The sequence below is a fragment of the Dendronephthya gigantea genome, unplaced genomic scaffold (genome assembly GCF_004324835.1).
Source record: "Dendronephthya gigantea isolate DGI-Jeju-01 unplaced genomic scaffold, DenGig_1.0 000024F, whole genome shotgun sequence".
NCBI classification, from domain to species: Eukaryota; Metazoa; Cnidaria; class Anthozoa; order Malacalcyonacea; family Nephtheidae; genus Dendronephthya; species Dendronephthya gigantea.
The window spans coordinates 1229108-1251525 of record NW_021163034.1 but is presented as its reverse complement, the minus strand read 5'-3'; the positions used below and the strand labels follow the sequence as shown (position 1 = coordinate 1251525).

The window sequence follows — 22418 nt, the reverse complement described above, 5'->3', positions numbered from 1 at the left end:
TCTTGAGATAAACCAGTTTAGAGCGAGGCGGAGAATTGCGGTTGAATTATTACGTATATTTTTTTAAGATTTAAAGTGTATTTAGCATTTTCAGTCGGTTGGAATTTTATCCCCGTCTTTGCAAATAGCATCGTTTTCGGTGCGCGAGTTTGTTGACGATGAGCAAGTGGTTCGCTGTGCATGTTTGCTTGTTCCTGTCACATCGAAAGTACCAATTCATCATTCTCAAAGCATTAACAATTCACGGGAAAAGCACAAAGGTAATCACCATCGTATTATCGTGAAAATCCCAAAATAAAAACAAGCCATATTAAATCAAATCAATTTCGATGTCGAGTTTCCCTTATAAGACACTGTTTTCCTACAAGCCATATGCGCAAAGTTGTTTACTATTCGATAATTTCGATTTTACTATTCTTAACCTCGGATGATTTTGCAAACTTTACCATAACAAGAACAGCACATTGAAACAATAAAATTTTCAGAGACGAAGTATGTTGGTTTTGTTTTTCAAGATTTACGACGCGCTGAGCGACGTACGATGAAGCCATACCAGATTTTCATTTTTCATTGACAACTGCGATGGGATCAGAAATACCGAAATGGGCTTGCTCTTAACTTAAGGCTGCTTTCCACTTACACATTTTTTATACGCACGAAAACGTACGGAACATTTTAAATGCTTTTAAATTCTTATTCATTACAAGGTGAGAGAACTGACCGCCGAATTCTTATCGATTACAGACACCGGCCCGTTTTGGATGCGCGAGAATGATGCTTAAAGAAGTCTTCTTAAGAAGTCAGAGTGGTGTTACACGTTTAAGGCTGGTTTACACGAGGAAATAAGCACATACACACAAATATATAAACAGAAGAAAATTCACGTGTGAACCAGAGTGATATAAGCGAGGATATAAGCACAAGCATAAGTATAACAAAAACGGAAATTTTCAAATGTTTGTGCTTATTTGACCGTGAGAACCGAAAATGAACATAATTATCGAAATGCGCATGCGTATGTTCCTTGTGCGTCTGCTCATTTCATCCGGTGCATTTGAACCAGATATAGGATTCACATTTCTTTCAGAATTTACAATATGGTAAAGTAGTAAGCTTCTTTGCTGATATCGCGAAATGAAAATAATACTTATACTTTCATAATGCTAATCAGCTATTTTACATAATATCACGGATTAGCCAAAATTTACTGAGGTCGGTTGTACGAAGGCTGGTAGTGATGCTATCCAATGGATAGTGATTTTACAACTGTTTTAAAACTGCCGTTTTGTACAACAGGCCAGTGTTCATTAAAGTTGGCGTATTCTACAATGGCCTATATTTGCACTTACCTCGTTTACAATAAACTTTCCCTACCTATAATACCATTAACCTGAGAGGAACTGCTGTTAAATTTGCACAATAATACAATACTGCTATTCATCTATATAATATATATATTTCGTTAATAAAAAAAATTATTTATCTTAGCTGTTTTTATTTTCATTGTCTTTAGAGGTGGCGAGCTTGCAGTGTTTCTTGTGGGTGAACCAATGGAGTTTTTGACAAATCGTATTGCAATACGTGACCTGGAAATAGGGAAAAATTCATATATTTGGCCTTGAAACGGACTGATTCTTCTTTGTTTGCCAAATAAATAACAACCATCTGCGTACGCATAAAGAATGTCGAATTCAGAGAAAATGCATGCACAAGCAAGTTGTTTTGTAGATAAGCGAAATACGTTGATTGATGAAAGGCAAAATTTCACGAGATTTTGTTTGCTATAGCCTTGGTTATATTTTGTTGTTAAAGCGATGAGTATCCTAGTTTGAAGTGGCTTTTCTGGTATTATACGCCATTCAAGCCGACAAGACGGAAGAGGAAGACAGACAAGAACCTCTGCTTGACTATATGGCAGAATTCCAATAAAGCCAACTTCACTTCCAAAAAAAGCGGCCTAAAAATATCAAGGTCAAGGAGCAGCGCGCATGACAATATAATCGCGGATAACTTCTCGTTAAATGGGCTTGGTATAAAAACAGCCTAAAATAGACACGAAAGACCTTCCGAAAACTGGAGTTACGAAGTCGAGACATCTATAGTTAGATATCTCCAGCAGTTTCCATGCCTATATTAGGCAGTTTGGGCACATTTAAAAGACGTTACAACTAAGTCTATTTGTCTATTTTTACTCGTATTTGAATCAAATTGCCGACTGAGATGCCGAAATGAAGAGTTTACGGCGAATTCACACGGGCGATTATTGCTGTGATCTTAAGTGCGATTTTCTTCTTTCGATAGATGTGATCGAGTGGATAAGTTCCGATGTTCAAATATGGGCACCTACATGTGTACATACATAGAGCATTCATAACTATTCGCTCGTTTGCATATACAATGCTCATTGTAGTCATGCAATGCCCAGACTGACAATGTCAGTCAAAAGTCCAAGTTGTCTAATACCACAACATCTGCAAAGACCTTACCGACTGACACGTAGAGCACACCCCCCCCCTCCTACACACACACACACACAAAATCAGGCTGGATCCATCCCTAAGTTAAACTTTAGCATTCATTCTTTACCGTTTTGCAAGCTGAGCATCGTTTTTCAGCGTTTGGTTGAGAGCAAGTCCCACATATATTGGTATGTTGGATACTGTCAGAGTGGAAAGTGAAATTTGCAATCAGAGCACAGAAAATATCTAACTATATACGGACTGTTGTGAATAATAAAACCCCAGCAAATTTCGCACCTTTGAATGCCATTAATAACTTGGGTTAAACACGTCAAAGCTGTTGGTTGATCACCCTGGGTTAGAAATAAAATGATAAAATAGCAGACGAGGAGATAAAAAAATGATGAGTTAGAAATGAAATAATAAAATAGCAGACGAGGAGATAAAAAAATTGATGAGTTAGAAATGAAATAATAAAATAGCAGACGAGGAGATTTTCAAGAGTCTGGTGATTCCGGTTATTACCTTATTAACAGGGGCTATCGATGTGACCAGCTGTCGTAATATGGTTGTTTCTGGAAAACTATACTCGCGAATTGCCTGCCTGATAAAATCTTCCGTTCCCAATGGAAAACCATCACTGGGACGACCTTTGATTAAACTGCAAAAAAGGAAAGGTGGAATTGACGAGAATAGCACATCATTCGAATGATTTTTACCGCCAAAATCTGCAACTTATAGAAACACTTATGTTAAAGACGCTTTAGGAGTAAGACATAGACATCAGCGAGTTTTAAGATACACGAAATCTACGACGCGGACGTGAAATGAAAACTGCTAGCAGTGTTAGGAAACCAGTATTACTTTGTTTTACATACAGCTCTGACGTCGTTTATCAAAGAGTCTGTAATTTTCATCGGAAAATTGGGAAACTGTGGAAATTAGAGTAGTATTGAAGTTAATGAGTTCACGGCAACCAGGTATATAATCCATAATGACAAATATATAGTGAGTTTAAGATGCACCAAATCTACGACGCGTAATCCTGTTTAAGTAATACTGCTCTATCGTAATTATCGCTACTCTGGTTTTAATGAATGAAAGTAATCACCACACAAAGATTAACTTTCACGACCCTAATCTTTGTGTTGTGATTACTTTTATTTATTAAAACCACAGTAGCGATAATTACAATAGAGCAGTATTACTTAAACAGTATTACGCGTCGTAGATTTGGTGCATCTTAAACTCACTATAATCTGTCATTACGTACACAGATGACACAGATCATGTAGTCTTGGAATTTTGCTGCCAGGAAAGAATATAGCTAGATTGTAAAGGTGTGCATGAGCCATTGATGATTGTATATTATAGCCCTGACATTTGTAAAACCTCAGCGTCTGTAATACGTACTACTTCAAAAATCCATCAATTCCATTCTGTCCCTGAATGCCAAGATGCCATCTCCCGGAATGTTGCAAGACACAGCCGAGATAGTGCAACTTCATCGACATAACTTCACTCGACTTATCAGGATCTTTTAAAGACGACTCGCATTTTAAATGTAGTATTTTTACGACTGACTTGTACTCCTCGACCAACACCATATTTTCTTTCAGATATAATACTAACTGAGAAATGACAGAGGCGTTGTTAAATGCCAAAAACTGAACTTAAGGAGATGAGATTCATCTCAAAGAAATTATCCATCTCAAAGAAATGATCCATCTCAAAGAAATGATCCATCTCAAAGAAATGATCCATCTCAAAGTACTGATCCATCTCCGAGAGATGATCCATCTCAAAGAAATGATCCATTTCAAAGAGATGATCCATCTCAAAGAAATGATCCATCTCAAAGAAATGATCCATCTCTGAGAGATGATCCATCTCAAAGAAATGATCCATCTCAAAGGGATGATCCATCTCAAAGACATGATCCATCTCAAAGAAATGATACATCTCAAAGAAATTATCCATCTCAAAGAAATTATCCATCTCAAAGAGATGCCTACTCAAAGTTAAAGAAATTCATTGCACACAAGTTTTCTTGTTTACCAGTTATTATCAAAATGTCCAAAACTCAACACAGTACGTCAACTTACCCTAACAGGACTTAAATTGTTGTTAAGGATGTATTTTTGCAGAGGTTCCAACAGTTTAGGATCAAGCTTTGGTGAAGTTTCATTATCTGCATTTAAGGGTGATTTGAGAGAAAAGTTGATGGAAATCGTAAGCAGCAATACTTATTTCATAACTAAAGATCTGTTACAATTTTTTCACATCAAATGAGTATACCTGGAACTTTTGTATAAGATTCTAAATCCGCCATTGATATAAAATTGTTGATTAGGCTAACACATTCATGTCGACCTGACAAGATACAATACAATTCAAATTTTTTTGGTTGAAGTTGGGAACAGTTGAATTTGGATCGTGTAAGCCTTGTTCATACACTTACAATTTTTGCTGCAATTTTATGTGTGATTTTCTTCTTTTGATAGATGTGAACGAGTGAATTAGTTACTGATGTTCAAAAAAGAACTCTAATACATTGGTGCATTCATAACTAATTATCCATAACTAACTCATTCACATCTATTAAAAGAAGAAAATCACACATAAAATCGAAAAGTGTAAATGAGCCTGCCATACAACTAAAAAATTAAGATTGTTTACCCTTTAGAAATGACTTATTGAATGAAATTAAATTTCACATTATACCAAGTCTGTCTCTCTGATAGAGGCACTTTCCTGCTTTAGAGAAAATATCATATAAAAAATTACCTGTAAATGCTCCTAATTGAGATGCTGTTCTGTTTATGTTATTCTGTGCTGTTTTATCTGCCCCAGCCTCGAGGAGAACCTTTGTTGCTTCCAATGAACCTGAACAAATACACAGCAAAAAATTGATTAGGTTGCTGCATCAGAAGTGAACAAAATATGCAATGCCCTGAAGACTGGGTGGGGGTTGTTGGTTGGGACACGGAGAGTGAGAGGATATCACAGGCAACATCACAGGGTGAGAGAAAAGGTCGATGACAAAGTTGACAAAAGTTGTTATTTCTTATGTAAGCTAAGTACCATACAGTATTGGGCCAACATGGGAATATTCCATTATCCCAGAAACCAGATGGACATAAAATAAAGTCACCATAAAAATTTAGAATGATATTGTGTGAAAACTTCTTGGTAATTTTTTGCAATTATATTTCAGTATTTGCAGATGGTTCTTGTAAAAGAGAAACAATTCAATGATTTCAACTCCAAATCATTTTGTGTTACCTGATAAACAAGCAAACATCAGTGGAGTGTACTAAAAAAATCAAGGATGAAACCCATCAAAATTGAAAACAGAATTTGAGTATCACATCAGGTAAACTTTTTTTAGTTGAAAAAAATACCTTGTGTTCATGTTTTGAACAGTTGACATTTGCTCCTTTATCTATTAGTAATTGACAAATTTCATGTTTTCCTTTGTATGCTGCTTGCATTAGTGGTGTCATGCCATCCTGTTGGGAAAAAAGATAAAAGAACTTTGAAATGTTTGCTATCTCTTGCAAAGGGTTGAAACCACAATTTAACATGCAAGCCCAGCTACCCAGGGCAAACATCCTCATTTCTCGTGATTATTTAGGTCAGAGAAGAGGGAAGCAATGAAACAGGAGTCATAGTTTATGAATTACCCTGGGTGCACATTAAAAACATGGGTGCATGGTCAACTACTGATCTAACTGGCTGTCAAAGAGGCATTTTCATCAGTCGAATTTGAAATTTACTTTACAAATTCTTAATGAAATAAGCAAAAAGAAGAGAAACCCAGAGAAATTAAGACAGGCAAAAAAGTCAGCATTAAATGCCTGACCTCAAAGTCCCAAATGGCTGTGCAAATTACGGTCAATTTCCAACCCAGGAATAGAGTAAGGTGTCAAATGCTCAGAATATGCCTTAGGTGATGTTACCAGAAGTCTGACCAGATTGCTATCGTTGTCATGCGCGCTGAAGATATTCCGCGCATGATTTTAGGGTGAGCAAAAGCAAAGCGTGCGGACGCTGATGTAAAAGCACTATGGTGCTTTTTGGCACTATTGTATTATAAAGCAAAACTATAAAAATTGCTGTATCTAACTTAGTCTGCTTACCTAACTTATCTATCTGGTGTCAGGTCGTTTCGTACTCTTGTCATTTCGTACCCATATCCCTGGTCGTTTCGTACTCTAATTGATGGTCGTTTCGTACCCCGATTTTAGTTGTTTCGTACTCAAACGCTATATGACTGCTTTTATTGCAATCAGTTCAGTTTTTATTAAAAGCGTTGATAATAACCACTTTCTTTGTTGACTTGAAACTCTGTATTGCAACATTTAAGTTCTTCATTCGGCAGTTCAAATTTATCGTTTTGAAAATGGTCCGAAAGTCTACACGCACACTTAAGCGCAAATGGCCATGTGGTACTTGCAGTCTGCAATGCAATGACAATTCGATCTTTTGCGAAGGATGCCGAATGCATGTGGTACCATTCTTGTTGTGAGAACCTGTCTCCGAGAGATTTAAAAATTTTACAAGACCTAACCGAAGATTATCTGTGTTCGTCTTGTACGCGTGTTGGACTGTTGGCGATGTCTTTGATTTCCAAAACGCGCTCCAACGGCTGACAAGTGCGACACGTGTTGGGAGGCTAGAAAGTGCTGCTAAAGTTGAATGTATTTTGGTCGTCGTGGAATACCGTTCTACAGGCTAATTGAGCTATTTCATAAGGAAGCCTTGCTTGTAGAACTTAACATTCAGTTAGTTTCTGAAGGAAAAGTGAGGCGGATCCTTTAATGTAACCCGGTGTACAAAGATCTTTGTGTTAATAGTTAGTGTTCAGTTGTATAAGTAAAAAATAAACGGACAGATCACGGATATATTTTTCGGCAGTTGAAATGAGCTTAAATAAAATATATTCGTCTTCTTGTTTTTGCAAAGCTAGCTCATTAAGTCCCTCCTGTGTAAAGTTCGAAACGACCTTGTCTGGGTACGAAACGACCTTGTCTGGGTACGAAACGACCATGTCTGGGTACGAAACGACCATGTCTGGGTACGAAACGACCATGTCTGGGTACGAAACGACCAGGCCTGGGTACGAAACGGCAGAAGTACGAAATGACAAGAGTACGAAACGACCATAAACCTATCTATCTTACTCTGCCCCCTACAAAAATGCTGAAAGCATATCCCTTGTAAGTCCATAAATCATTGAAATTTTATCCGTAAGACGCGCATTTTTTTCTGGAAAAATAAACCCCGGCGCGCCATTTAGCAAAGATAGCAAAGATAGCAATCTGACAGACAGATGCCACAAAATCTCTTTGACCCATTGACTCATCAATTTTCGTGTTCGGACATGAGTTTAAGAAAATAAAAGAAAGGATAGCGCAATGCATATATTTCTAAGAGTAAATTTATTCATATCATTGGACATACAGATTTATCTGATTTCAACATGCATACAGATACAGTACAGTACCTCGTCCAAACTGTCAACTTTTATCTGCCCGAGATCTAATATACGGCGAACTTCTTCGATATTTCCTACAATTATTCAAATCAAAGCAAAGTTATAAATCTTTTCGTTCGCAAATCTATGGCCTTCATGTAAAATCTAACCTTGGTTGATGTTTTCCAGCAGCTGTTTTCGAACCATTTCATTCAATTCCGCCGCCATTTTCTTTCCTTTTCAAAAACATTCTCTTGCCGAAAGTTGCCGATAACGAAACGACAACTTCCGATTTTTTGTAGCAATTTTGAATTCAACTCGCAAGCTAGGCTCTTGTTAGTGTTGTTACATGTGAACATTTCGTGCGGAACGAGTTCAGAACACGCAAGGTGAGGGAACGAATTGTACAGCATATGACAAAAACATACTTTTGTGTTTTAACTTTTAAATGCAGCCAGTCACACTTTTAATTTCAGTTTGACTTAAGTGAATTTTAGAAGGGACACCTTAACCATCATGGTTGGGGGGGGGCACCTTAACCATGCATTGGGCAGCTTCCCCTACTGGCCCTTTTCTCACACAGGGTAGCAAGTCTGATTGGCCAACACTCATGCACTTAGGTTTGCCCATCCAGATAAGCTACTAGTTCTCAACGCAACCCACCACTCTTAAGACTCACAAATGGATAGTGATGATGATTGTTGGGAAGAGCCAATGAATGATGCCCAAGACGTCAAATGTCTGTTCTGCGATGGTTCTTTTCAAAGTACAAGTGAATTGTGGGAACATTGTAATGTGAACCATCAATTTGATATTGCTCATGTAAAGCAAAAGTTTGGTAAGCTAGCTCACATTTTTTTCTAGAAATGGCTAGATTCTAATCTAACACAAAGTTAATGAGTTAGTTGGCACATGTGGATTTTTGTGAAAGTTAATAGGGTTTTATGATTTCAATGTAGGCTTGGATTTTTATGGTTATGTGAAGATGATAAATTTTGTGAGAACTGAGGTAATGTGCATAAAAATAGTATCAAACGCATTTTTGAAAAGTCATCATGAACAATATTTGTGAAACCTACAGCTGCTATATGGTAACATATGTACAGTACTTTAGAATGTTTCTTTATTAGAAACCAAACCCAAAGAGCTTGTTTGAACATACATCTCCATTTCCATGGGAAGATGACAGATATCTTCAGCCTGTAGTTGTGGATGATCCATTACTGCAATATGGTAAAAATTATTTAACTGTTAGTACCTTCATTAAAGAGGGGTATCATTTCTGCTCATGACAATGGGTAGGCTACTGGATTCAAAATTGCTGAAATTTAGCATGCTTATTTTTTTTTCTGAACATAAACTCCATAGTGTTGTAAACTAAATAGTGTTAATTACTCTGACCTCTCTTGATATTCTAAGAAATATAATTATTTAAAATGTAAACAAAGCGTTTGTTCATATTATGGACTGCACCGCACTTTTAAATCTTTACACTGGCATCTTTATCAGAAGGTAGTACGTATTTAGCAATATAAACCGTTATTTAATATAAAGTTAAAAACATAGTAATGAAACACAAGCGAAAATCTTCCGAGTTAAACAATTTAATAAACCCTTAACCCTTTCTACGGCGCTATTCGACTACATAAATTTCAAATTACATAAGGTGATACTAAAGGCTATTTCAAACGATGATTTAACGATGAAATATATCTCGTTTATTTATTTTCGAACATTTTATTTAATTTTCCTACAAATAAATCGAATCAGTTGTTTTCAAAAAATACGAACTCGTTACCTTTAGTAAAGCATTGAAATATTTTCCGAAGGTTTTCCAAAGAGATCCTATTATATTCTTGCATTGATCTTGGAAAATGTGAGACCTGCCAAGCTCGCGCCGCGCGCCATTTCGTTCCCATTTCCCGCCATAAACTTGCAAAGTCCCAAGTTCCCGCCGAAATCTTCCAAACTTGACCCGCCATACCATGTCCCCCCAAAATCTTGCCAAAATTTTATGTCTATTTTGTAAAAAATCATGTTGAGATCTTCGAAAAATTGTCAGAAATATAAGGTGCAAGTTTTCTCTCAACGTCTGAGAATTGAAATATTAATTAAAGAAAAATTAAAGAACTTTTCTGGTGGTCTTTTGTTTACCGACATATCAACACACTTGTACCCTATACATTTTGTTCCAAGTACAAACATTTTTCAGCTAAACTTCATTAGCACAAACGTCCACTGTATCAGGCTGAGGGGATCTCTTTATTGCCCTATATTTGCACTCAAAATTCAATGTTCTTGTATGAATAAAATGCCGCATAAATTCTCAACTACAAGCCTAAATAGTCTATTATTCTCCCCATGAGAGTACTATTAGTCTTGCAACACTCGCCACATTTGTGTACATTCCGTAACGCTAGAAAATTAATTTCCCTAGCCTGCGAATACAGAATCTATTTATACGCTTATTCCACGGTGCTGTATTCGCAGGCTATAATTTCCCTTGAGACTGAAAGTTAATGAATTTAAAGCGGTGTTAAAGCGACGTGAATTAATTATATTTTAGTATATGAGTCCAAGTTTTCTGCACAGGCGCATTCACCCTTAGTACAACTCATGGGTTCTTCATTTGATTCGAGGTTTATCAAAAAAATTTTTAGATATTGAGGATTTTGATTCTGACGAGGAGGAAGTTGATGAAAAATACCTTCAAAATGGTAAAGTTTAGTGTTTCTAAAGTGGTTAAGTTGACCCTTCAATTCAATATTTTAACTGTTGGCAAAGCTGAAACGTTCATGAAGAACAAAATTGAGATAAATTGTTGGGTGAATCGATAAATTATATTTTTGGGTTTTTTTAGGTAGCTTGGACCATAACAACGAAGTGACAAATAATAGGTTGACATGACAGATTTCATTAGTTTTAAGTACAATTCGAGTCAATTATTTGTCACATTTTGAACTCTTCGCAGCGTTATTATCATTATTATTATTACTATTTTTATTATATAGGTTACAAATAGCACTGGAAAGAGCAAGTATGGCTGAGTCGGCTTTACAACAAGCTCTAGCCGACCTCGAAGCGATGAGGTGATCATCTCTCATCTTCCAGCAAGACCTTTTACACGTATAGTCTTGTACAACTGACCTCTGATCCATTGAACAATCGATCCTGACCCGCGGGGTCTTCACCTCCTTACTATATCATCATTGCTTTCTTCGCTGTTTAGGGCTGGAGTTCATGAACTCGTCCTTGGAAATGAACAGCAAAACCGGTGAGACTGTAGATTTCAATCATATATATATGTTGAATATTACGATGCATTTGAAAACAGCATATTCTATTCTCTGATACCCTGTCTAGCCTGGACGAAGCTGCCCGCAGCAAAGTGGTATTAGATGACGAGGAAGACCCGTACTTCAGTAGCTACTCCCATTATTCCATTCACGAAGAAATGTTGAAGGTTAGATTAATGTGTAGTCGATTATGGTAAAAACAATTTTCCATACGCTTCTGGGAAAAAGGTCAGACTATAGCAGAACACAACCTTTGCCTGCATGTATATCTTCTTTGCTGTACAATCCTGTGGAGGACGACTAAACTAAACTAAACTTGGGTTCCATCTTTTCAGGATAAAGTTCGAACATTAAGTTACAAAAACTTCACGCACAAAAACAGACATTTGTTTGAAGGCAAAGTTGTGTTGGATGTCGGTTGTGGTTCCGGGATATTATCGATATTTGCCGCGCAATCTGGAGCTAGAAAGGTCTTTGGTATTGATAAATCGTCAATTGTGTATCACGCCATGGATATTGTCAGGTATACGAACGTATATATGATTGCTGTGGTAATCTCACCTGTAGATATTGAATCAAGAATTCTTACATCTGTCGGCTTTTGGATTCCAGAAAAGTCATGCCTTGGTTGTGAGATTATATATTACTTCTTCAAGAATCTTTTGAAGTCGTTTCCAATCTTTGTCAGTCTAACAAGAGAGAAATGAAACATTTTAAAACGAGAAGTAAGAACATTTTTGGAATATTTTTTTTATTCATTTAGAGAAAACAAGCTTGACAATATCGTGACATTAAGAAGAGGAAAGGTTGAGGATATAAATTTGGACGTTGAAAAGGTATGAAGGTGCAATGAAGTTATTTTTGTTATGAGTTGAACATACCTGAAAGAGTTAATTAACCAAAATCTTCTTCTTTTGCTAGGTCGACATTATAATATCCGAGTGGATGGTAAGTTTGAAGAAACCACAATTCTTTTCCACTCCCATTTGTTTCCATTGGGACAATCATAATTTTTTGGAACTGATTTATTTCCGCTGTTTCCTGGTCAAAACTCTCTAAAGTTGGCTCCAATTGTAGGGATATTTTCTGTTGTTCGAATCGATGCTGGATACTGTCCTATTCGCAAGGGACAAATGGATGGCTCCCGATGGTAAAGGTAGGAAAAATCGGTGAAACATAAAAGTTTCGGTTTAGGAAGTGTAAAGAGAAAGTTTAACCCAACTCAAAAAGATTATTTCAGTTTAGTAATGATTTATAAGAACCTGGGTCATTGCAGTCAGTCAATAGAAAAATGAGTTCTGGGGCTGGTTGTATCAAGCCCGTCTCGTGTTAGATTATGCAATCAACTTATGCAATCAATCTATGTATTTTATACAATGTTTCCAGTCTATCCTGATATATGTACGATGAGTATTGTTGGTGTCGAGGATAAGAAAAGAATGGAAGATAAAATTACCTTTTGGGAAGACGTTTATGGTAGAAATGAAATTTATTCAACACTCTCTTAGCATCTCTTGTGATAATTTATCTTGTATCACTCAAATCCACGAACCTCGCAACTTCTCGTGACTGAAGTCTTCATTCGTTTCAAAGTGTCCATACTATATAAGACTTGCTTCCTTTACTTTTCTTTGCTATCATTGTTCACCACCTCACATATGATTTGACCCCCGTGTTCTTCATTTTTCATCACATACAGTTTTGTATCGACGATAGTATCGTTCGGTTCATATAGTGAATGACTTCTCATTCTCGCAAATTTTCCAGGTGTGAAGATGTCGTGTATGAAGAATTTAGTTCTCTCAGAACCCGTTGTGGACATTGTTGATCCTAATACAATCGTGACGAGTAACTGTGTCCTAAAAGTTAGTCGTCATGTGCATTTTCTTGCTCAATAACTTATCGATATACTTAATACTTATTAAAACCTATCGTTTTGGTACCAGAAAGTAACCTATTTATCTTATAAAAGTACTGAACTTCTTAAAATTGAATTTCTCTAGGAAATCAATGTAAACAAAGTTACAACCGAATCGTTGGATTTTAAAAGCGATTTTCAGCTACAGGCTCTGAGAGATGGTAATCTAAATGTACGTTTTCTGGAACGTTTTTCTTCATTTTTTACCCGTTCTTCTAGGGCAAAAACCCAATATATAAATAAGATAACTGATTTCGAAGATATCAATTTAACCCGCATGTCTGTAAATCTTTTGCATCCAGGTTTTGTTTTCTAAGTTGCAGAATTTCGCCGCTTTTGATATTCCATAAAACATCCCGCATAAAATATATTGAATTTAATCATTTTTCATAGATAATTGTCGGGTATTTTGATATTATGTTCGAGGAAAATTGCACTGAAAAGGTAAAAAAATACAAGTCAAGATCATTCAAAATTTCTGTACTCCAATCTGTTTGTGGAAATGAATACCTTTACGTTCTAAGAATTGTTGTTCTGTTTCTAGATATCATTTAGTACACATCCAACAAGTCCTCCAACTCACTGGAAACAAACTCTATTTTACTTAGAGAGCCCTTTGGCCCTGCGAAAAGGTATTTAAATGTCTAATTTTTTGCCCATTGCGCCATTTCTTTCCGTATGAGACAGTCCTACCTTATGATTGAACTGAATTTCTCTAGATGAACTCATTGATGGTACTCTTCAGTGTAGAAAGAACAGGAAAGACCCACGAAGCTTAGACATTGTACTAGAAATACGCGATAATATTTCCAAACAACTTATGATCAATAAATATACTTTACAATAACTCTAGATCTCTATCAATGTGTTAGCTTTATTTGTTGAATAGTATGGATCATATTTTCAATCCTAACGAAAGCTCTCATCAAATGGAACTATACTAAGGTTGATAAACTATAGTCATCCGTAGTTATTCCCTGCGTTAGTCTGTGATTGTCATCGTTTAATGAGAGCATATGAAACTTTATAAAACTCGTTATAAAACTACGTTATTGTCCTTTGACATCATGGTTACACTTGGGGAGGAATCGAAATTTCAATATAATTACAAATATCTCTGCCATGCATCTTTAAAACATTGGGAAACAATGTTTTTGACCAAAACATTTTCAGCTTTTATCCGAACTATATTCCTGCTCAGGCACTTGCGGGCACGTTATTGCCCTTTATATTCGCCTGCGGGAGATTAGGCAGCCTTTTCATTGCCTTTTCCCCGTAGCTCTTCCACCATAAAATATAAGTCTTCTCGGCCGAAGTCGCAGCACGATAATAGAACGCTTTCGCTTTGGACAAATCCTTCGACGTGCCTCGGCCACTTTCGTGCATCTTCGCGATACGATACAATCCGATCGTGTAATCGTGATGTTTCGCCACATCACGTGAGTACCCTTTCATCGCCTGCCTGTAATACTGATCAGCAGTGTTGGGATCGTCCATTGCTTCGTGTAACTTTCCCAACTGGTACTGACTTTCTGAGAAGGCGTGTACACTTTCAAGCAAGGCTCTCGCACGTGCCAAATCTTTGGCCACGCCCTTGCCACGTGCATAAAGCTTGCCAAGTTCTAAACAAGCATTGGGGAACTTCCGATTGGCCGATTCGGTAAAATAACCAATTGCTTTGCCCAAATCCGTAGACACCTCGCCCATACCGTAGCGATAGATCCTACCCAAGATACACAACGCTCGGCTGTTGCTGCGCCCGTTGTCAGTGTAATCCACTGTGACAGCAGCTCGCTCCAGACATTCCATTGCCTTGTTGAGGTCAGTTTCTATAACTTCTCCATATAAGTACTGGTGAGCAATGTTGAGCCAGCCTTCGGCACTGCCTTGGTCAGCGGCTTCTTTAAAGTAACGATAAGCTTTCGCTTCAAATTTCTCATTTCCGACGAGACCGGAAGATTTCGTAAGAAAGCGCTTTGCCAACTCAATTTGAGCCATCAGGTGACCGTGGTCAGCACCGATGGTAAGATACTTGACGGCAAGCTGTTCATTTGGCACTAACATCTTTCCCACTCCGTTCAAGTACAACTTTCCAACCGAATACGACGCGTCGTAGCTACCGAGGTCAGCGGCACGTGTGAATAATTCAATGACGTCATCATAATTTTCCCTGCTCGGTTCTAGAAACAATGTCAAGAACGCGAGGTTGCTTAGCAACTCAGCGATAGCGCTCTCCTCAGTTTCCGTAGCCAGTTTGCGCTCAATCTGAGTTCGTTTTGTCTTCAAAAATCCCAACGCGGCATCTTCCTGGTTACACAACAATCTCAACCGAACCACGCCTTGCTTGTGACCTTGTAATGCCGCTCGGAGTAAAAGACTGGTCCGGGATTCGACCCCTACGGTTTTCGTCTCGTCGTCGCTACCTCCGGGAGACAACCGCTGAACAGCATGTTCGGCGAGCACAAAACCGCTGTCGGACGACTTTTGATACCATCGAATGGCTTCCTTGAGATTTTTTGCATACGACCCGAAACCATTTTCGAAGGCCAGGCCAATATAATAAGCTCCGAACGGATCCTTCTGTTCGGCTTTTTCGCGGTAGTAGCCCACGGCCTTTTCGTACAGCGGTTCTAGCATATGTCTAAAAGTGTCGTCGCGTAAACTGTCGTCGGACATTATCGAGCTCGCGGAACTCTCCGAACTTCGTTTCGACGAGAAGTTCAAGTCCAATAACGGAACGTGCTCTTTACCCCGGGCGGAACTTTTCTCCTTTTTATCACGTTTCTCTGACTCAAATGTATAGGCCTCGATAGAGTTGCCGTTGACGATCGTATTTGGCGACTGTTCATCCGGGATGACACTATCGTAGAGCGGCCTGGAACGTTGTTGGCCCATTTTCCTGAGAAGAGACGGCGCGGTTTTTGTTGTCTAAAGACAAACAAATCGATTAACAAATCATAAAATGATTCAAATATGACTAAAAGGGAAACCGTAAAAAAATGGCGACAGCGTGACCACAATAAATACATACAATTTATCATCACAACGCTATAAAAATCATATCAGATTAATTTTGAAGCAATGAGGCGCTACAATTAGTGACAAAACAACTTATCATTGAAATCATTCGCGATGATTCTATGACTTAATTGTTCTAAAGCAGAATCGTCTACATTATACAAATTGCCAAATTTTACCCTTCTTCAATGAAGGAAAAGTCGCTGTATGATATCAGATCTTTATCGATGATAAATTGTGTTGTAGGATGTGACAGCGGAAACCGCATTATTGTACGGGGGTTCGGAGGTTAAAAAGGTGCTAAGTGCACGTTTGCCCGAAGGGTTGTTACAAGTCATTTACAACTATTGCAAGATCGACTGATAACAGTTATCTAAAACGCAACTATTTTGACGAAGCACTTGCAATTTGTTGCAAATTGTAATTTCAAATTTCCCAACTTCTAAACAGCACCGCTATTTTTCAAAAAGTTCTTCTACGACTTCTGAACGATATTAAAGGCTAGAGCCAGCTGGCTACGGTGTGAAAACTCTTTTCTAACGCTAACTGAACGTCAACATCACCAAAGTATCCCCAACATCACTCCATCAGGTATATTGTTTAGTTAGAAAATTAATTACCCGGAAATGGAATCGAAACTGTGTATTTTGTTAACTACGATAAAACCACTCATAATGTGGTTTATAAGACTAAGAGTTTATACAACGGGCCCATGCCTGATTAAAAGGTTTCTGCTATTTAATACTAGTAGACTTTTTACGTCAATATGGGATTATAACCTTAAATTCTTGTCAGTTATTTCACGCATAATTTGAGGTAGTGGCGTCGAGTCGACCGATCCTAGATCGGAAATGTCTGCTATGATCTAAACTGCATGACTTCACAGCGGCGTAATTATACACATTCCAATAAAACTGATTAGCTGCTTTCGCCAAGGGAGCATCGTCAAGGCCAACGCTCGTAAATAGAAATGAAAGGCGATTCCCAAAACCTTCCCGGCCACGGAACAATGACGTCATCGCTCTAAACTATCTGAAAAGTTGCACTCCAGAAGCTGACACATCGAAAAAGGATAGATTCAGTTACAACTCACTTAATGCATTTAATCTCAAGAGGATTGAAGACCTCAAGTATATAAGTAAATAATTTATCATCCTACACTTGTAGCGGTGATAGTTCAGGTCATACTACCGACCGTTATTATCAGTTGGTACTTTTTTCTTTCTTTCGGCCAAGATTTTGCAATTTTCTAACCTGATAAACCTCGGCTAAAATAATTCTGAAATATTTAGGATAGTAAGGATACCAATTCGAAAAATTCACATGCATGAACAAAGTCACGCCCATGAAAAACAACATGAAAAACAGTTTTCTCCAATACTTTATTAAAAAAAGAAGAAAAAATATCAACTGATATTGCTTTTTAAATCACGTATATACGGGACTATAGGAAGTTTTCTCGATACCGCTGCGACTCTATGGCGTCAGCACGATGTCAAAAACACGTCAATATGACGAATCGGGTTGCCGTAGAGGGTGCCGAAGTCAAAGCTCCCTAATATCTTTAAAGTATTCACTGCTTTATCAAGTGTTTTCTATTTTTTCTTACAGAGTATGTTAATTACTAGTCTTTGTTCCCACACTGCCTCCTGAAAGCCTGAAAGTTTCTGGCTGAGTGCTGGCTGTTACTCGGTATCAGCTACTAATGTTACTAATGTATCTAGTTAGGTCTAGCAATTACTGCTTTGCGTTGCTTTCTTTTGTGAGGCCTATCTAACCTTTCACAAACTCATCGTAATGTTGCTATAGGCCCAGCTGAATGCTAACGGTTGCCATTTATACTAGCCTGTCTAGTCTACCTGGAACTTATTGTTTTGCAATGCTCAGCTTTATCCAATATACTGGTATATAAACACTCCTCGACTGTGATATATTAGCTACACACACATCATAGCCTAGCCCTAGCTTCAATAGCAGGAGTCCACGACAACACTATAGCCCATGATGTGACTTAATGTGGGCTAAACGTAACGTGATTTCACTGAATGGTACAGACTACAGATAAGTTCCCAAAATTGGTTCATCTCCACTTTTTTATACTTGATCAGGGCATTTTAACCGTGCAAACTGCATGAGTTTTGCCCGCGCCTTTAAGGCATAATGTTTACAGCAGACATGCATGAAGTGGTGAAATCGAAAAAGAAATAATGCCTTAGTTGCCACCGACCGTTAGTCTTTTGTCGATTTTTTACGGGAAAAGGAACTTGTTGACTCTAACAGGAGCAACGATAAGATGATTCTCAAGACGACTCTCAACCTGGTAGTGCAATATTGTAGTCATGTCTGAATTCTACCCCGACCCTCCTTAACAAAACACGAGAGCAATATTGCTCTAAAAGCGTTGCCTGATAAGCGCTACTTTAGGTATTTCTTGATTTGGGAGGCGGTTCTGTCAGTTTATGGACTATCGATAAGATCTGCTCACGGTGTTCTCTGTGATCAACCCATGTCCCATGATCTTCCACTGTGAAATAGTTCACTGAGACCAAAATTCACATCAATGGTGGGGATCAGATGGCGACTAGTGGTCGTGGTCGGGAGGGTGCAATCCCCCGTACCCTTCCATTCCCACGGTAATTTTCAAGCCCTATATAGATGTGCGAGACGTCTGCATATGGGGAAAGGATCAAACATCCCTTTCGCATGAAGACCATCTCTGGTCCTGCGAGAGATTGTTGTGTTGATAAATTCAAGGGAATAATACCAGTTTATCTATGTGGAACCAAGCGATGAGCAGTTGACTAGTCCTACTGACGCCCAATGTCCTTACCAAGAGAGTTACAAGTTAAGTGTCAACTCGATTTAGAAAGATAAGATTTTGGGACATGACCTATACATAGCTCTTTTAGTTCAATGATCACTCTCATACAGTTGTTTTCCAACTTAGGACTAATTAAGTTGGGTTTAAATCAGTGCCAGTATGACTGTATCTATTACTCCCTCTCACTCAGTTCTGGTAAAGGATTGCGTGTCACATTTTGCTGTAAGGCCCTGATCTATACTAAAAACTGAACGGATGTAAATTTTTTCCTCATTCGCGAAAGGCTTGGGCTAGTGCATACGTCATATGAATTTGGCTCGTTGAAGTCGCAGGGGCAAAAACAATTTCCGAACTAACCGAGAAACTCAGACTGGAAAGAATGTTCACTGAAATAGTCAGGAATGTATGTCATCCCAAGGCTTGTCTAAGTTGTCTTTAATATGTGGACAGTCCTCCAATATCGCAATTTCATTTGCAAGTTTCTCTGATTTTTCTGATTTTACTTTTGTCCCCAATCCTTTGATTCTACCGGCGTATTAGTCATTACAGTATCACAATGCATTTTAGAAGGCCGCGTCGTGTCGGCCGGTGTATTCTAGAATTTCTTCAATGTTAATAGTGAATACCTGTGGGTTAGTGATTACCTCCGATGAGGATTACACGTAACTACCGCTTAAATATCATGGATCCAAATTGGATCAAAAAACCGCAACGTTGTAACCGTGAAAAAAACCACGAGTCGTTGATAATCGTGTAATCCTTTTCAACAAAGTCTAAAGATTTAATCTATACTTTAGAGGTAGACGTCCTGAATAATATCTCTTAACTAGATGCAATTTGGAGTGCATATGCTAATGCAACATAATTTTATGTAAACACTTTACTCACGTTAGTTCACGGCTCGATTTTCACTTCAATGTCGGTGGATGGTTTCTCCACGTTCACATTCGTCCAAGTTGAATGTCGCAACTTTTCGCACTAAATGAACAAGCGTTAATTATGTAAACATTACGAGGACAATGTTGCTCAATTAGTTTACGTGTTTTAAATCAGTATCTTGCTTATAACACTTATGACCAATAATATTTTACGTTTACTTAAATCCTTCTTGTAAATTATATAACATAAGTTGGTAAAGAATGTATACCACACTATGTTTCTTTATGTTTTTTTAAGACAACCAAATTACAAAGACGGAGACGAACTCAAATCGCGGTTTATCTTTGAACAATCTAACCTGTATTTAACTATAATGTAAACAATATCTAAGCTTAAAGATTTTGTACAGCACGGAATGTTCGGAAAATAGCATACCAACTTGGGTTACCATTGGCTTTACTCTTTCGATCTTCTTAAAGGATCATGTGCGTGCCGTTTTAAAAATTGCTCAGATATATTGTACATATAAATTTACAAAGGTCCATCACTATTTATAAATTTGCCTTTATAAACAAAATTACTCGCCCGATCGAAGCTTGTGGACATTAAAAAACTTATGCAAACATTTGGCTATTTGGGCAGAAAATTCGACCACGTTCTCTTAACGAAATGTAACATATATACTGACCTGTGGCTCGCAATAATGTTGCTTTTTCTAAAACGACTCTTTATATTGTAAATCGCAAGATCTTTAACATAACACAAATGCTTATTCCACTTGAATGGCTTCAAAACACGCTAAAAATACCTTATTGAAAAGTATTAGCAGCGAACAATGGTGAGATTGAATTAGATTTCAATAGGTAAGTAGGCCTGGCGCCCCTAGAGGTCTGTAATCCGAACAAAATGCCGAAAAGGAAACGTTAAGCTCAATTTGTAACGTTTCACAACACAGATATTATGCAGCGCTACATGGGAGCACAATATACAAAACATTTAGATATTTCCTGCGTTTTTCCTGTAAGGTCCGATAATGTCAAGTGCACATTGAGTGTGAAAGAAGGTAAGGGGGAGACATTCGTTTTCACCGCTCTTTGTGCGATACAAAACTTCCTTGTGAAACAGCTACACAGAAGATTTATCGCCCACTTGGCTTGTGGCTAAAAGCCAGATTTAATTTTCGAGGTAATTTTTGTTGAAACAGTGTGCGCAAAAGAACCGAAATGCCAGTCGCCATTTGCGTGACAGGTCGAAAACTCTCCAGAACCCAACACGGTAGACAATATAATGATTTAGTCAATGTCATATTGATAGAGAAGAGGAGTGTGGAGGAGGTCCGGAAGGGTGGCAGACATGGACAAAAAACATTCTCAGTCTATGCAATAATGCATATTTTGGGGGTTTCTAAAGGGTTGGTTGTAAGTCATGGCAAACCCCTCTTCCATCCCCCTATGAGAAAAGGATCTTATCCCCCCAGAAAGTCCATTGTTTATACAAACAATTAACTAACAAATTTCGAATACAGGGTGTCCCAAAAAAAACGAAAACTATTGAAATCACCCATAACAATGCAATTGTTAGAGTTTGAATGCCTAAGCACTCTGTTGGGACACACAGGTGTATAAATGTTTACCATACTTATTTTTACGCATGCGTATATGTTGCAGTAAAATTTGCCTGTTCGCAAAAATGATATTTATTAACAATATTTACAATTTACAAATATGGATAACAATATTTAAATGTGCATCTCAAGGACCATGACCTTCGACATGTCCCCTTTCTCTAGCAACACAAAGCATTTAGCATTTTATAACTTGCATTAAATCCCCACGGGCTGAAATTCGTGAGCACGGCATTCAAATTTTAACAATGAGTGATTTCAATAGTTTTCGTTTTTTTGGGGGCACCCTGTAGAACATTGAATACGAAGTTCATCAGAGCAATTTATTCATAACCTTGTGCTCTAGGTTCGTCAATCCTTTATGGACTATTCGGGTTAGGTGGTTTGTATAGTTAACAATTTTGACTTTAAATCATTTTTACAAAACGATGCCCCTGCATGCTCTAAGTTTAATGAAATAAACATTCGAGTCTTCCGGCCAGGTTTACAAGGATTTAGGGATATTGTTGAAACTAGACTGCATATCAAACCAATTTAAAGATTCTAGCTTTGATTTACATCAGTAATTAAAAAAGCTCTATACTATATATAGTTCTTCTAGCTATATTATTGACTCATTACAGCATGCATTTTAAGCCTTTTTATGCCATTTTCCGGCGAATATGAGCTGAGATAGTCAACTTATCTGTCGATTTCTTGGCAATTCTTTATTCTTTCTATCGTAACGGTTCTCTTTTCTTTTGATTTGTGTTTCTTTTCATGTAACTTCTTTAATTTCGTTTTTTAAGCAATGATGCTATTCAGGCTAGCGCCCCTTATGAATAATGCATGAATTGTCTATTTGTGCTCAGACTTTTATATGGTTTGCTAGGAGAAGAAACTATAAAACTATGACATATTTCCGCTACGCGATACATAACAGTC

General features: G+C 37.7%; 3 protein-coding genes across 6 annotated transcripts; 1 reads left to right on the top strand and 2 right to left on the bottom strand.

Moving 5' to 3' along the window:
* Window positions 1–944: 944 nt before the first annotated feature.
* Window positions 945–8267, bottom strand: LOC114522961 (ankyrin repeat and MYND domain-containing protein 2-like). Its single transcript, XM_028543748.1, has 12 exons — window positions 8109–8267; window positions 7969–8033; window positions 5864–5971; window positions 5745–5775; window positions 5247–5345; window positions 4758–4832; window positions 4565–4650; window positions 3873–4090; window positions 2985–3120; window positions 2757–2812; window positions 2587–2659; window positions 945–1586 (listed from the first exon to the last, which is right to left on the bottom strand). The coding sequence occupies exons 1-12, from the start codon at window positions 8164–8166 to the stop codon at window positions 1485–1487; spliced, it is 1107 nt and encodes a 368-aa protein (XP_028399549.1). The 5' UTR covers window positions 8167–8267; the 3' UTR covers window positions 945–1484.
* On the top strand, window positions 8237–14092 carry LOC114522959 (protein arginine N-methyltransferase 3-like). 3 transcript variants are annotated; one of them, XM_028543745.1, is made up of 19 exons: window positions 8237–8327; window positions 8573–8776; window positions 8898–8947; window positions 9069–9171; window positions 10599–10655; window positions 10799–10835; window positions 10950–11027; window positions 11168–11212; window positions 11302–11401; window positions 11570–11757; window positions 11998–12070; window positions 12156–12182; window positions 12312–12390; window positions 12621–12710; window positions 13002–13099; window positions 13238–13324; window positions 13546–13596; window positions 13697–13784; window positions 13872–14092. In XM_028543745.1, exons 2-19 carry the CDS (start codon window positions 8620–8622, stop codon window positions 13997–13999), a joined length of 1536 nt encoding a protein of 511 aa, XP_028399546.1. In that variant the 5' UTR covers window positions 8237–8327; window positions 8573–8619; the 3' UTR covers window positions 14000–14092. The 3 variants fall into 3 exon arrangements, with proteins under 3 accessions (XP_028399546.1, XP_028399544.1, XP_028399545.1); XM_028543743.1 differs by having other exon boundaries at window positions 8559–8776; XM_028543744.1 differs by having other exon boundaries at window positions 8241–8327; window positions 8612–8776.
* LOC114522957 (putative beta-lactamase HcpE) lies at window positions 14013–20777 on the bottom strand. 2 transcript variants are annotated; one of them, XM_028543741.1, is made up of 3 exons: window positions 20559–20777; window positions 19880–19969; window positions 14013–16080 (listed from the first exon to the last, which is right to left on the bottom strand). In XM_028543741.1, exon 3 carries the CDS (start codon window positions 16045–16047, stop codon window positions 14350–14352), a length of 1698 nt encoding a protein of 565 aa, XP_028399542.1. In that variant the 5' UTR covers window positions 16048–16080; window positions 19880–19969; window positions 20559–20777; the 3' UTR covers window positions 14013–14349. The 2 variants fall into 2 exon arrangements, with proteins under 2 accessions (XP_028399542.1, XP_028399543.1); XM_028543742.1 differs by lacking the exon at window positions 20559–20777 and adding an exon at window positions 20306–20491.
* Between the last annotated feature and the right edge of the window lie 1641 nt (window positions 20778–22418).